General features: G+C 39.6%; 1 protein-coding gene across 2 annotated transcripts; it reads right to left on the reverse strand.

Annotated features, from left to right (window-relative positions):
* Nucleotides 1-4,328: 4,328 nt before the first annotated feature.
* On the reverse strand, nt 4,329-8,511 carry LOC109732663 (putative BPI/LBP family protein At1g04970). Of its 2 annotated transcripts, none has more exons than XM_020291843.4 (6): nt 8,002-8,511; nt 6,420-6,552; nt 5,609-5,954; nt 5,284-5,532; nt 4,876-5,001; nt 4,329-4,673 (listed from the first exon to the last, which is right to left on the reverse strand). In XM_020291843.4, the coding sequence occupies exons 2-6, from the start codon at nt 6,548-6,550 to the stop codon at nt 4,476-4,478; spliced, it is 1,050 nt and encodes a 349-aa protein (XP_020147432.1). In that variant the 5' UTR covers nt 6,551-6,552; nt 8,002-8,511; the 3' UTR covers nt 4,329-4,475. The 2 variants fall into 2 exon arrangements, with proteins under 2 accessions (XP_020147432.1, XP_020147431.1); XM_020291842.4 differs by having other exon boundaries at nt 6,420-6,559.
* Nucleotides 8,512-13,036: the final 4,525 nt, after the last annotated feature.

A 13,036-nucleotide genomic window follows, 5' to 3' on the forward strand; every position in this document is an offset into this window, starting at 1 on the left:
AGATGCACCCAGGATTCTTATTTATATTCCTGCCATGCAAGGAGAAGTACGGCCATGCATCATCTAGAACTAGCAGTACGTGGAGCTACCTCTCCTTGAAGACCATCGGCTGGGGGCCACCTGGAAGCAGACCCAGAGATGACGTACACCAGATAACAAGTCATGCCAAGTTGTCTTCGTTTTTGTTTCCTATAAGATTTAATCAAGTCCGTTGTTATGTTTTGGTAGGTCAAGTTTGTTTTCCCTTTGGATTAGGAGTCTGGTTAGCGTGTTGGACAAACCATGTACGAGTCGGCTATGTTAGTATAAATAGCCATAGTACGTTCATTTAAAGGGAGGTTATTTTTATGAAATAAACACGATGTGTTTTTCAGGGTAGACACCCGTATCAAGTTTTGGAGGGATCTTTAGAAAACCTCTGTGTTGCGATTTCTCTTCGTGGAAATTGTTTTGCATGTGAGTACCTTTGTCGAGATTGGTTTTCTCGTGCTGGGCCGCAAGGTTCAAACCCTCTACTTCGTGTACATCGCGTGCGCGGGCGAGAGGTTGTTACTGGTGGTGGTGGAGTGTCGTGAAAGATCGGGCCGCAACAACAGATCGGATCTCGCCGTCGAGGTTCGGTCCATATCAACTTAGCTAGTTCATGAGTATCCTGACTACAATCTCTATTCCAATGCTCAAACAAGACATGGTTAAAATCTAACTTCATGAAGAAACAGTAATCGATAATGAGACTTGCTACTGAATTTGAGTCACTTTCATTAAGATCATTGACAACCCCTTTGTTATCCGAGGCCACTTCAATCTTGTTGCAACCCACCATACATGTCAAGTTCAGTCCGAATCTAACTGCTATTGCTTCAACTGTGAAAGCATCATAACAAGAACTCAATCTTTGTTTGTAGCGGCAACAAACTTTCCAGTGTGATCGCGAATAATTGCACCAACCGACCAATTTAAGTTGTCTTGATCAAATCCAGCGTCTACGTTCAGTTTCATATATCCTGGGTGTGGTTTCATCCATGGTGTTGATCGCTTCTTCACCTTACAACATGCGATAACATAGTTCGTTGTAAGGCTTTTCACCGCGAGAAGAATTTGGGCTCTGTTTGTGTTTGCCCAACATGAGTGAGCTGTCTCCGTTCAATCCATAAGTACCAGACATTGGTTGCTATAGTTTCTCGCATATTTGAAAAACCCAAGACATGAACATCCGAGTCCCGAAGACACAGAAGTTGCTCGAGGACTACCTCCTCTAGACCGATTCATTTTGCACACCTTCTTGATCACATCATATACCCCCATCATTTTCCAAACTTCCTCAACCTTTTCCCATTGGAACAACAGATGTATGATATTACTAGCGCCTTTGTTACAAGATGGGCAATGGGATTTCACCTTAATATGCTTCGCTGCTAGAATCGCACAACATGTTATGGCACTATGCAACGCCCGCCATATAAAGATCTTTATCTTGGCTGGGCATTTGAGGTTCCAAACTGAATCCCATACATCCACTTGGTTGGATGACGAACTGGTCGGCTGAATTTTTTGCCCATATGGAACACCCATTCCACCTAATATGCAGAGCACAGTGAAAAAGTTCCATGCTTCGTTGTGTTCCAAGCTACAAAATCTTCCATCTCATGTAGCGGTAGAGGGATAGCCAGTATTCTATGAACATCTACAGGCCAAAAAGTTTGGTTAACCAACTGCTTATCCCAGTCATCGCTGGAAGGATCAATGAGGTCATTCACTAGAGAAAGGTGTTATTCCCGCGCACTGTCAAAACTCTCCTCGAGGGTGATTGTGGTATCCACAGATCATCCTAAATGTTCACTTTGGTTCCATCCCCTATTCTCCATATGTAACCTCTTCAAGATGTCAACTCCTGCCATTATACTCTGCCAAGTGTATGAAGCTCTCCTCTTAAGTGTAGCATCCATTAGATCACAATCAGGGAAGTACCTTTCTTTGAGAATGACAACACATAATGACGTTGGATTATCAATTAGCCTCCACGTCTGCTTAGCTAACAAAGCCAAGTTGAAGCAGTGAATATCTTGAAAGCCATTGCCACTTTTTTCTTAGGAATACACATCTTTCACCACGCAAACCAGTGCATCTTCTTCTGTGTAGTTCCATCACCCCATCAAAAACTTGATATCGCATCCGTCATTCCTTTACATTTTTTAGGAATTTTAAAGACTGACATCGCATAAGTTGGTATGGCTTGTGCAACAGACTTCAGAAGCACCTCCTTCCCTTCAGATGACAGGCATTTTTCTTTCCACCCCATTAGCCGTTGAATCAGACGATCTACCAAGAACTAAAAACTATCACTCTTATCTAGGCTGAGAGTGGCATGGAGGCACAAGTACTTATCATTTAGAGCCTCGGTCATAATATTCAGAAAGAGCAGACTTCAGCTTTCATACACTTCAGTGCTTGGGCTAAAAAAGATGCTCGATTTATCAACACTAACCAGTTGTCCAGAAGCTTTACAATACAAGTCTAAAATTGATTTTAAGCAGATAGCATTACGACATTTGCCTTCATATGCTAGAAGTCATTCTACTTGTCCATTGACTTCTTTCTGTCTCTATACTCCACAAGTGTTGAATAAGGCACTAAATTTGTTTAAGTGAGTCTTTTTTTGAATCATGCTAGCAGAAAACCCGTTGGAGGTAGCACACAAGGTAAACCCGCGTGGCAAAGAGGTATTTGCATAAAGTTGTCGTATGTTGGATATATTGCAAACAGCCTTGAGGCATGTGCACGAAGCAAGCACTTAACGCCTTTTCACTATCATCAATCATGACCACTGTCCTCAATCCACTACATGTCATTGTCATATCGTCGGTCGCATTCAACGCCATTTTACATGTCAAACCCCTGAGAAATCATACATGATACTCCCTCCGACCCATATTACTTATCTTAGATTTGTCTAGGTACACACCTGTATCTAGACAAATCTAAGCCAAGTAATACGAATCGGAGGGAGTACCTTGAATCGTCATTGTAGTCATATTCATCCCTAGGTTTGTCCGAGCTCTGATGCCTCATGATTTCTTCTTCCAGTGAGCCACGAGCTTCCGCCTCATGCATTTGTCAAAGAGGGCTTGTGAAAGCCTGACTTTCACCAGACAAGCAAAAAGACCTACATGAAGCTTGAAAGTTACTCTCTTCTCAAGCCCAAGCCTAGCGCCATAGCTTGGGCCGAACGAGTGAATTTTAATACGCATTTAACAACTAAGACTGAAAGCCCGACCTAAAAGCGTAAAAGTAGAAGCCCGAGCCTAGCCTCGGGCTGCAGAACAAGGCCCCTGGTCCGCCCTTGGAGAAAAGCCCGACCACATCCTTTTTTTGGGTTGGGCTCATGTGAGGTCATCGGTCGTGCTGCCCATGCCTAGGTATAGTCAGCGCCATATTTCTTGGTTCCACAACGACCATCTAACCCTTCATGTCCTCTTGAAGCCTCACGTGCTTAGGAACTGTAATTGTCGACCTCCTCTGCTCGGTCGATGCCAACGTCTTTCATGTTGCTTCTCATTGCTATGTCCCCAGTGAGCCATTGATTCTATACCCCCTTTCCTGACCTCCCTCTCACCTCAAAATTTGACCCAAAAATACAAAAGGGGCTAATAAACCAAGACCGGGGAAGTGGAACATAAAGAAAATTCTATGGGTTTTAATCCTGCAAACGAAGCAAGCTCTATAGAAAAAACTATCCTAAGAAATGACTCCTCCAAAAAATTCTATGAAATTCTTTTAATCCAAAGAGTCCCTAACACATCGCATGATTCACACGGCCAAGACAAGCTAATACCATACAAGTTGGTGGAAGTGGTGGATTCATTCAAGCCCTGCTTTTCCGAATCCATTGATGAAAATCTTAAGAATTTTGCTTCGATACCCCCCCCCCCTCCCCCTCCCCCTCAAGTGTACGGTTCGAAGGTACCACTTTCCAAATCAATCTATTCAATACGTTTGATCTGCAAAACTCCCACGATGTACAGTAGCACCATGCTTACATATTCTTCAAACTTCTAGAAAGTAGGACGCGGTGTTTTGGCTCCTAGGTGCATATGCACAGTACACAAATTCAATAAGGAATACATGACATTTCTAAATCCTAATGTTGCTAGCTGCGCACATTAGAGGTGCACATACCAGATATGTACACTACTTCATTTCCAACAGATCAATATGCAATGAATTGTACTCCCTCTGTTGCAAAACAAGTGTCGCTGATTTAGTACAACTCTGTACTAACTTTATACTGAATCAACGACACTTATTTTGGGACAGAGAGTATTAGATAAGTGGAAACAAATTTGTACAAATGAATGTGAATAATTTCAACAAAGAGACTATGAACAATAATGTACACATATGTGCAAGTGTTGTCTCTTCCCGCAAGGCCTAGTTTGTGGCTCGCACGGAAGTTACAGGCTCTGTACAACCCGGTATCACAAAACTGGTAAAGCCGCCAAGCGGCTTGCATTTGCGAAGGTAATATCTGAACAGAGCATCAATTGTTCGGTAGAAGTAACTACATGCACGTCTTTCAAAGTGAAGTCATGAACCACAGGTAAGATGTATCCATTCCCCAGGTGCGAGTTCAGATATGGCATGCATACGGTGTTCAGGAAAACCCGTATCACTCCCTGCAAATGAAACAACCGTGATGATTTAATAAACAAACCATAGATGTAGAACAAAGCCTTCACTTGCAACGGTGGCTATCCATTACTATACGAAATAAAATGTGAGCAGTAGGCAGCCAGAAGTCAACTAACAGAACAATACGAATCCCCTTACCACTGATAAAAGTAAATAAAATAAATGTGCATAAAGACAGTGGAATACCTGAATCAAAGACATATGGAAGTTTCCGATTTTACTCCACTTCAAGGAAAGAGAGAAATCATCTAAGCCAACCGTACCATATACTTTATCCCCTGATGCCTCCACAACACCTGACGCGCTAACTACCTGCAAGGAAACAAATCATTCCAGATGTTAGAATCCTACTTGGAATATTAATACTCCCTCTGTTCACATTTGTAAGACCTTTTAGACATTTAAGACAGCACCTAAAACAGTTCAATTTCAGCTGTCTTAAACGACTTACAAAAGTGAACAGAGGGAGTATATGATTTAAAATTTCAAAAAAGTGATGCTGAAGCTAAGAGACTGTTAATGGTAAACACATCTTGAAGCAATGGAGCAACAAAAACACATCATAAAAGAAGTTTAGAATTTTAGATTTCTTACTACAGAGATGCATGCAACTGGAACCGTCTCCGTGCCATGTAAAACATCAATTATCATGTCTGCATTAATGGTAGCACCAATCTTTTCAGATGTAATCCTCATTAGTGGGGATGAAGTCATCGAAATGTTCAGGACCATGTCATCATTTGGATAGTTCCAATACAAGCGAGGAATAATAAATTTCCAGCCTGCTGTATTCAGTAGAGATTGATCAGGAACTTTGTCGACAACCCAATGCATGGAACCTGCCTGAAGGGGGAAAAGGGATAATGTAAAACCTACAAGGCAGAACATTCTTGACGTATTATTAAAAATGTCTGATTACCTTGAAGTAAGCCTCTAATGCCGAATTGAATACATCTTCATCGAGTGAAAGCAAAAGCATATTTGATGCTCCACCACAAGATAATGAAAGCTGGGGATGCTTCTGCAAATTGCTAGTCTTAGCAACTGTAGAAGTGAACAATCCACTGATATCAAACTCAATTGAGGAATTCCCGTATTGTGGATCATTGACAAAAGTCATGTTCAGAGCAGTGACATTGTCCAGACTGACACTCCTAGGAAGACCTTGAAGCAACGAGTCCAGTTTTGATGTGCTGCCAATAATATTTTCCGGTATTACCTTTTCAACCGCAGCTCTAATATGGTCCTCGAAAGCATTTATAAACCTTCAAAAAGAAGGCCAGGTAGGAAAAATAATTAAATTAGGAGAATTTCGCCTTTGACGTGATTGGTTATATTTGTAAAAGAGGAAACATAAAATCAAATAAAATGATCAGATATGTTCATATTTATGAGGAGCCTGACCAAGCCATGAATGGCATCTCATTTGTTTTCTAGTCTCAGAAGATGAACAAAAATTGAACTAAATCATGTCTCACTAGAAATATCACATATGTTTGTCCTAGTCTCACAAAAGCTACACACTTTTTACACCAAGAGACATCATTTCCTAAACTCTAAATCCTCAAGTGCTAACAAACAATTTCAACTTGTATTTTAATTTTTTAGCATTTATTTTTAAAGAGATACACAACTTGTTTCACCTCTAGCCTACCCCAACTTGTTTGGGACTAAAGGCTTTGTTGTTGTTGTTGTTGTTATTTTTAAAGAGATACACAAGGAGAGCATACCCTTGATAAAACCAAGATGCTCCACCATCCAGAGATATCACCAAGTCCTTCACAGAACAACCACATTGTGTGGCATTCAGAGCCAAACTTCCATTGTAATTCTTGATTTCCATGGTTGTCCCAACTTCCATTCCTTGAACCTTACACACATGGAAAATTCATGAGCTGCTTCTTCTCAGTAGCAGAACAGACAAACAACAACTAAAAATAGGGAAGAAAGTAACCTAGTATCTTAGCTGGCTAGGAAGTTTACATGATGCAACAATGGAATATCATCATAAGTCAAATATATAGCATATCATGAGTATAATATGAAACATTACCCACAATTTGACAAGTTAATTTGAGATTTTAAGACCATAATGCTCATGCCAGTTATTAGACTTAATCCTTGAGCATAAATCAAACTATCAGAAAGTTTTCAGTAAAGGTACAACAATGGGTTGTGTTTTGACACACTCGATGATCTAATTTTCAAATGTTTTACTGTTTCCAAAAGAAAACATAGACTTCACAACATTCCTCAAGCAATTCAAGGAAAAATGAATGTTATGTAACAATCAAAAACAAAACAGAGCCAGTAAGATAGTACTGGTCTCCAGCGTATTTGCTGTATCAAGGAGTATCCTCACCCTTGAGTACAATTCTTACACTAGACCCCTCGTGCCTACTTCCTTTAACTGGCCAAAACCAGTACAGTAGCATAGCATAATAATAGCTGATCAATTAATGATTTTTGAAACTCTGATACCAAGGATTGTTTTAACTCATCAATGCATGATTGTTTGTCTTCGAGTTAAAGAGTACTCCCTCCGTTCCTAAATACTTGTCTTTTTAGGCATTTCAACAAGTGACTACATACGGAGTAAAATGAGTGAATCTACACTCTAAAATATGTCTACATACATCCGTATGTGATAGTCATTTGAAATGCCTAGAAAGACAAGTATTTAGGAACGGAGGGAGTAACTGTGTAAGTAATACAATTGCCATGTGCAGTAAACTGATTGAGAATTAAATACTTTTGAAGAAGTCAAAGAATTGCAGATTTGCAAAATATTAACATACAGCAAGAAGCAGCTTCTGCTATTTGAGTTAAAATGTGTTGTCAAAAGAATACTCTCAGTGGAAAAGGATATATAATGAATAAGTATGTAAATCAAGAAACCGAGAAGAAATTTCCAGCTTGATTTGATAGAGACAATACCATGAATATGCAAACTCATTGTGTAAGCAATCTACTTCTGTTTCCATTCTTTGAGCCATCAAAGTGAAGAGAATGTCAGGAACTAACTCACACTTCAATACACTAGACAGCTAGGTAAACTTAAACTCATAAGGCATACAAGAGTACTACTGAAGGTCGCGTTTCTTGAGCACCGAACTCACACGATCCAAGCCAGGGCGAGAATATGTTCTGGTGTCAAGCTAGTGCTAGCATACAAATTCAATGACGCTGTCAAAACAAACCAATCAGAGTTCACACCGAATTTCACGACAATGGCAAACCAAATCTAGCACATTCGACACCAAATCCCACCCCCTTCTAGCCCGCAATAACCAGAGGAAATTAGCCGATTACCAGGATCGAGGCGGTGCCGCTGTCGGAGATCTCCACGGGGAAGTACCAGGAGTAGTAGGAGTAGCTCCAGGCCATGCTGATGTTGGCGGTAATGCCGGAGACGACGACGACGAGGGCCGAGTCGCCGAGGCCAACAACGGAGTCATCCCCCACGTCGAGGTGGAAGAGCGTGATGTTGGAGACGGCGGCGCGGATGCCGCCGAGGAAGGGCACGTGGAAGGCCTTCTCCGCCCCGGGGAGGCGGAGCGGGGTGAGCGACCGCACCGCCTCGCCGATCAGCACGTCCTTGGCGAAGGCCAGGCCGGTATCGCCGATCACCGCGGAGAGGTGTGCCTCGTCGCCGGTGGCCGCGGCGGAGGCGAGGAGGGGCAGGAGGAGGAGGAGGAGTAAAGGGAGGAGGTGGTGACGGGCCATGGCGGGTGGGGTGGGGGAGGGGAGGAGGCGGGCGGCGGAAGGAAGAAGAGGAAGGAAGGCAGGTAGCAGTGGCGGTCTGGTGTACTCTGAGTCATCATCGATTCGCAGAGTTCCAAATCAATAAGGAATAGGAAAAAAACATGCTCTAAAAATAAATCCTGCAGCTATCAAAAACAGAGTTATAAAGAACAAATTTATCTGCATCATAGGACAAAATTATAAGTTTTTAAAATTAGGTGTGTGCCATAGCTGTAAACGAAACAAAATTCATGAGGTTCTTTTTTTTGCGGGTAAAAAAAATCATGAGGTTTGGATTAATGATTTCTTTTCCTTTAAACTGTAGGAAAGTAGTTCTTACGAAAAAAAGAATTTATGAGTACAAATCATAAAATATCAAACAAGTCCCCATAAAAGAAAATCGAAAGAATAAAAACTCTGATGAAATCCTTTTAAATTGGAGACACCATAAAACCGTATGAGAAAGGTGTGTGTGTGTGTGTGTATATATATATATATATAGTGTTACTATTCATCACCCAGGATGCAGAATAAGTTATTCTTCACCCGAGGTAATCTTACGATCACTTCCTAAATAAATTACGTTTAGAATATAAATAGTTACATGCACATTAATTCAATATGTAAAATTTGGTCTAAAAAAGTTATAAGATCAGAAAAATCACATTTTATGTATGTTTTACAATATATTTTTACATTTGTAATTTTATGTAACATAAAAATATTTTTTACGGCGAGTACATATTTTCTTACGTTCTTTTTTATGTATGAAATAAGACAAAATTTACAAAACGTAAAAATACGGTGCATTGATGTCAAAATAGAGAGGGGGTGAAGAATAACTATTCCTCACCCAGGGTGACGAATAGCGCGACACCCCCTCTCTATTTTGACATCAATGCACCGTATTTTTACGTTTTGTAAATTTTGTCATCACCCCCTCTCTATTTTGACATCAATGCACCGTATTTTTACGTTTTGTAAATTTTGTCATCACCCCCTCTCTATTTTGACATCAATGCACCGTATTTTTACGTTTTGTAAATTTTGTCTTATTTCATACATAAAAAAGAACGTAAGAAAATATGTACTCGCCGTAAAAAATATTTTTATGTTACATAAAATTACAAATGTAAAAACATATTGTAAAACATACATAAAATGTGATTTTTCTGATCTTATAACTTTTTTTAGACCAAATTTTACATATTGAATTAATGTGCATGTAACTATTTATATTCTAAACGTAATTTATTTAGGAAGTGATCGTAAGATTACCTCGGGTGAAGAATAACTTATTCTGCATCCTGGGTGATGAATAGTAACACTATATATATATATATATATATATATATATATATATATATATATATATATATATATATATATATATATATAGGACGGCCATTTGGGACACCTAGGTGCCCGGGCTCCTTGCCTTTCCACCACAAGATTGCATTTAGATGCGCACTGTCGTAACGGGTATATTTGTTAATGGATTATTTCATTAGAAACCGCTAATAAAAAAATGACATAATCACTAATTGAATGCCATAATGATGGCCCTGCACACCATGCATGGCAACGTTCCATGTTGAGACATAATAGGAGAGAGAAATCAATAATTAATATGTCATGATTAATTGCCTCTTCTTTCTTACCATGTTTCATAGATGAAAGGTGCGTGATACTTATTAGTCATAGAGAAAAACTATTTGTAATTGTATGCGTGCGTATTTTTATTGAAGTGCACATGGGTATCTTGAGTATGTGTATATTTTAATTAGATACAATACCCTGAGTATGCGTATATTTTAATTAGGTATATACGCATTCACTGGATACCTACAAGATAGTATTTAGTCCATATTTTACTTTAGGTATATATTTAACTAGGTATAATACTCGGGTATGTCTATATTTTCAATTGGTATAATAGCTCGGGTATGTTAATATTTTCAAAAAAATAATGCATCTGGTATGTGTATATTTTTATTAGATAAAAAATATTTTTATATTTTTAGTAGATACAAACAATATGTCTATATATTCACTAGTATAAAACCTGCGGTATGTGTATTTTTTCATTAGGTATAACACCACGGGTTTGTATATATTTATTAGATATTATACCCTAGGTATATGTATATTTTCGTTACGTATAATACCCCTGGTATGTGTGTTTCTTTATTAGGTATAATACTTCATGTGTGTGTGTATTTTTGTTAGGTATATCATCAACACGTATATATTTTTATTAGGTATAATACCCAACAACTAGTGTCGTGGTCTAATATCATATAGAAATGTGTATTGTAATAACTAGTGTCGCGGTCTAATAATATGTACGTGTGTACGATGAATTTGGATTTTGCATGCATGGGAGTTGCCCCCAAATGGAGCAGCCAAATAAATTTGAAAATAAATTATAAATGCTCCAAGCATGCAAATGTATTAGGAAACAAATCAACACTAATGCATGTTGTTTCCAATTAAATGCATTAATGGGTTGGACCCGAACAAGGTGCCCAGGCACCTAGGTGTCCCACATAATTTACCTATATATATATAGGTCCTGAAACATATGGCACAATTCACATTTGCAATCACATATTTGGAATAGGTCTTACTAATTTCCCCTATTTTGCAGAGATTATATTGTAGAATCTTGCTCCCATCATTCCTAAATATTTGTCTTTTTAGAGATTTCAAGTGAACTACCACATACGGATATATATAGACATATTTTAGAGTATAGATTCACTCATTTTGCTTCGTGTGTAGTCACTTGTTGAAATTTATAGGAAGACAAATATTTAGGAACAAAGGGAGTAGAATGTAAGCCTTTTGCAACTTGTATTAGCAAGTCAATCCTAGTTGTAGTTATACACACATGTTTTCTTTATTCCCGACAAAGAAAGAAAAATTCGCATGCGTTTAGGGTTTCCTGCCTCTCACTACGGGGTCGTCGATCTACCTCGTCTCTTGTGGCCTTAGGATCATCAGGACGTGGTGGATCTCGGTCCTTGCCGGCTGAAGGGCTCATGCTTGATTTTTAGGTGTTTTTTGTCTATTTAGGGTTTATGTCCTACTTAGAAAGGCGAGGTGATACGTCTCCAACGTATCTATAATTTTTTATTGTTCCATGCTATATTATATTCTGTTATGGATGTTTAATGGGCTTTATTATACACTTTTATATTATTTTTGAGACTAACCTATTAACCGGAGGCCCAGCCCAAATTGCTGTTTTTTTGCATATTTCAGTGTTTCGCAGAAAAACAATATCAAACGGAGTCCAAACAGAATGAAACCTTCGGAAACGTGATTTTCGGAACAAACGTGATCCAGAAGACTTAGAGTGGACGTCAAGCAACAAACGAGGAAGCCACGAGGTAGGGGGCGCGCCTACCCCCCTGGGCGCGTCCTCCACCCTCGTGGGCCCCTCGTGGCTCCACCGACCTACTTCTTCCTCCTATATATACCTACGTACCCTCAAACCATCGAGGAGCACCACGAAAACCTAATTCCACCGCCGCAACCTTCTGTACCCGTGAGATCCCATCTTGGGGCCTTTTCCGGTGTCCTGCCGGAGGGGGCACTGATCACGGAGGGCTTCTACATCAACACCATAGCCTCTCCGATGATGTGTGAGTAGTTTACCTCAGACCTTTGGGTCCATAGTTATTAGCTAGATGGCTTCTTCTCTCTCTTTGGATCTCAATACAAAGTTCTCCTCGATCTTCTTGGAGATCTATTCGATGTAACTCTTCTTTTTGCGGTGTGTTTGTCGAGATCCGATGAATTGTGGGTTTATGATCCAGATTATCTATGAACAATATTTGAATCTCCTCTGAATTCTTTTATGTATGATTGGTTATCTTTGCAAGTTTCTTCGAATTATCAGTTTGGTTTGGCCTACTAGATTGATCTTTCTTGCAATGGGAGAAGTGCTTAGCTTTGGGTTCAATCTTGCGGTGTCCTTTCCCAGTGACAGCAGGGGCAGCAAGGCACATATTGTATTGTTGCCATCGAGGATAAAAAGATGGGGTTTATATCATATTGCATGAGTTTATCCCTCTACATCATGTCATCTTGCTTAAAGCGTTACTCTGTTCTTATGAACTTAATACTCTAGATGCATGCTGGATAGCGGTCGATGTGTGGAGTAATAGTAGTAGATGCAGAATCGTTCGGTCTACTTGTCACGGACGTGATGCCTATATACATGATCATACCTAGATATTCTCATAACTATGCTCAGTTCTATCAATTGCTCGACAGTAATTCGTTTACCCACCGTAATACTTATGCTATCTTGAGAGAAGCCACTAGTGAAACCTATGGCCCCCGGGTCTATTTTCCATCATATTAATCTCCCGACAACAAGTTATTTCTATTACCGTTTATTTTGCTTTCTTTACTTTTAGTCTTTATCATAAAAGTACCAAAAATATTATCTTATCATCTCTACCAGATCTCACTCTCGTAAGTGACCGTGAAGGGATTGACAACCCCTTTATCGCGTTGGTTGCGAGGTTCTTATTTGTTTGTGTAGGTACGTGGGACTCGCGCGTGGTCTCCTACTGGATTGATACCTTGG

The sequence above is a fragment of the Aegilops tauschii genome, chromosome 7 (genome assembly GCF_002575655.3).
Source record: "Aegilops tauschii subsp. strangulata cultivar AL8/78 chromosome 7, Aet v6.0, whole genome shotgun sequence".
Classification (NCBI taxonomy): Eukaryota; Viridiplantae; Streptophyta; class Magnoliopsida; order Poales; family Poaceae; genus Aegilops; species Aegilops tauschii.

Coding starts and splice junctions, on each gene's coding strand:
- LOC109732663 (XM_020291842.4), bottom strand. CDS start 8,415: ATGGCCCGTCACCACCTCCTCCCTTTACTCCTCCTCCTCCTCCTGCCC. Junction 6,560..8,001: donor GCGGCACCGCCTCGATCCTG/GTAATCGGCTAA, acceptor CATGTGTGTAAG/GTTCAAGGAATGGAAGTTGG. Junction 5,002..5,283: donor CAGTTGCATGCATCTCTGTA/GTAAGAAATCTA, acceptor GTTTCCTTGCAG/GTAGTTAGCGCGTCAGGTGT.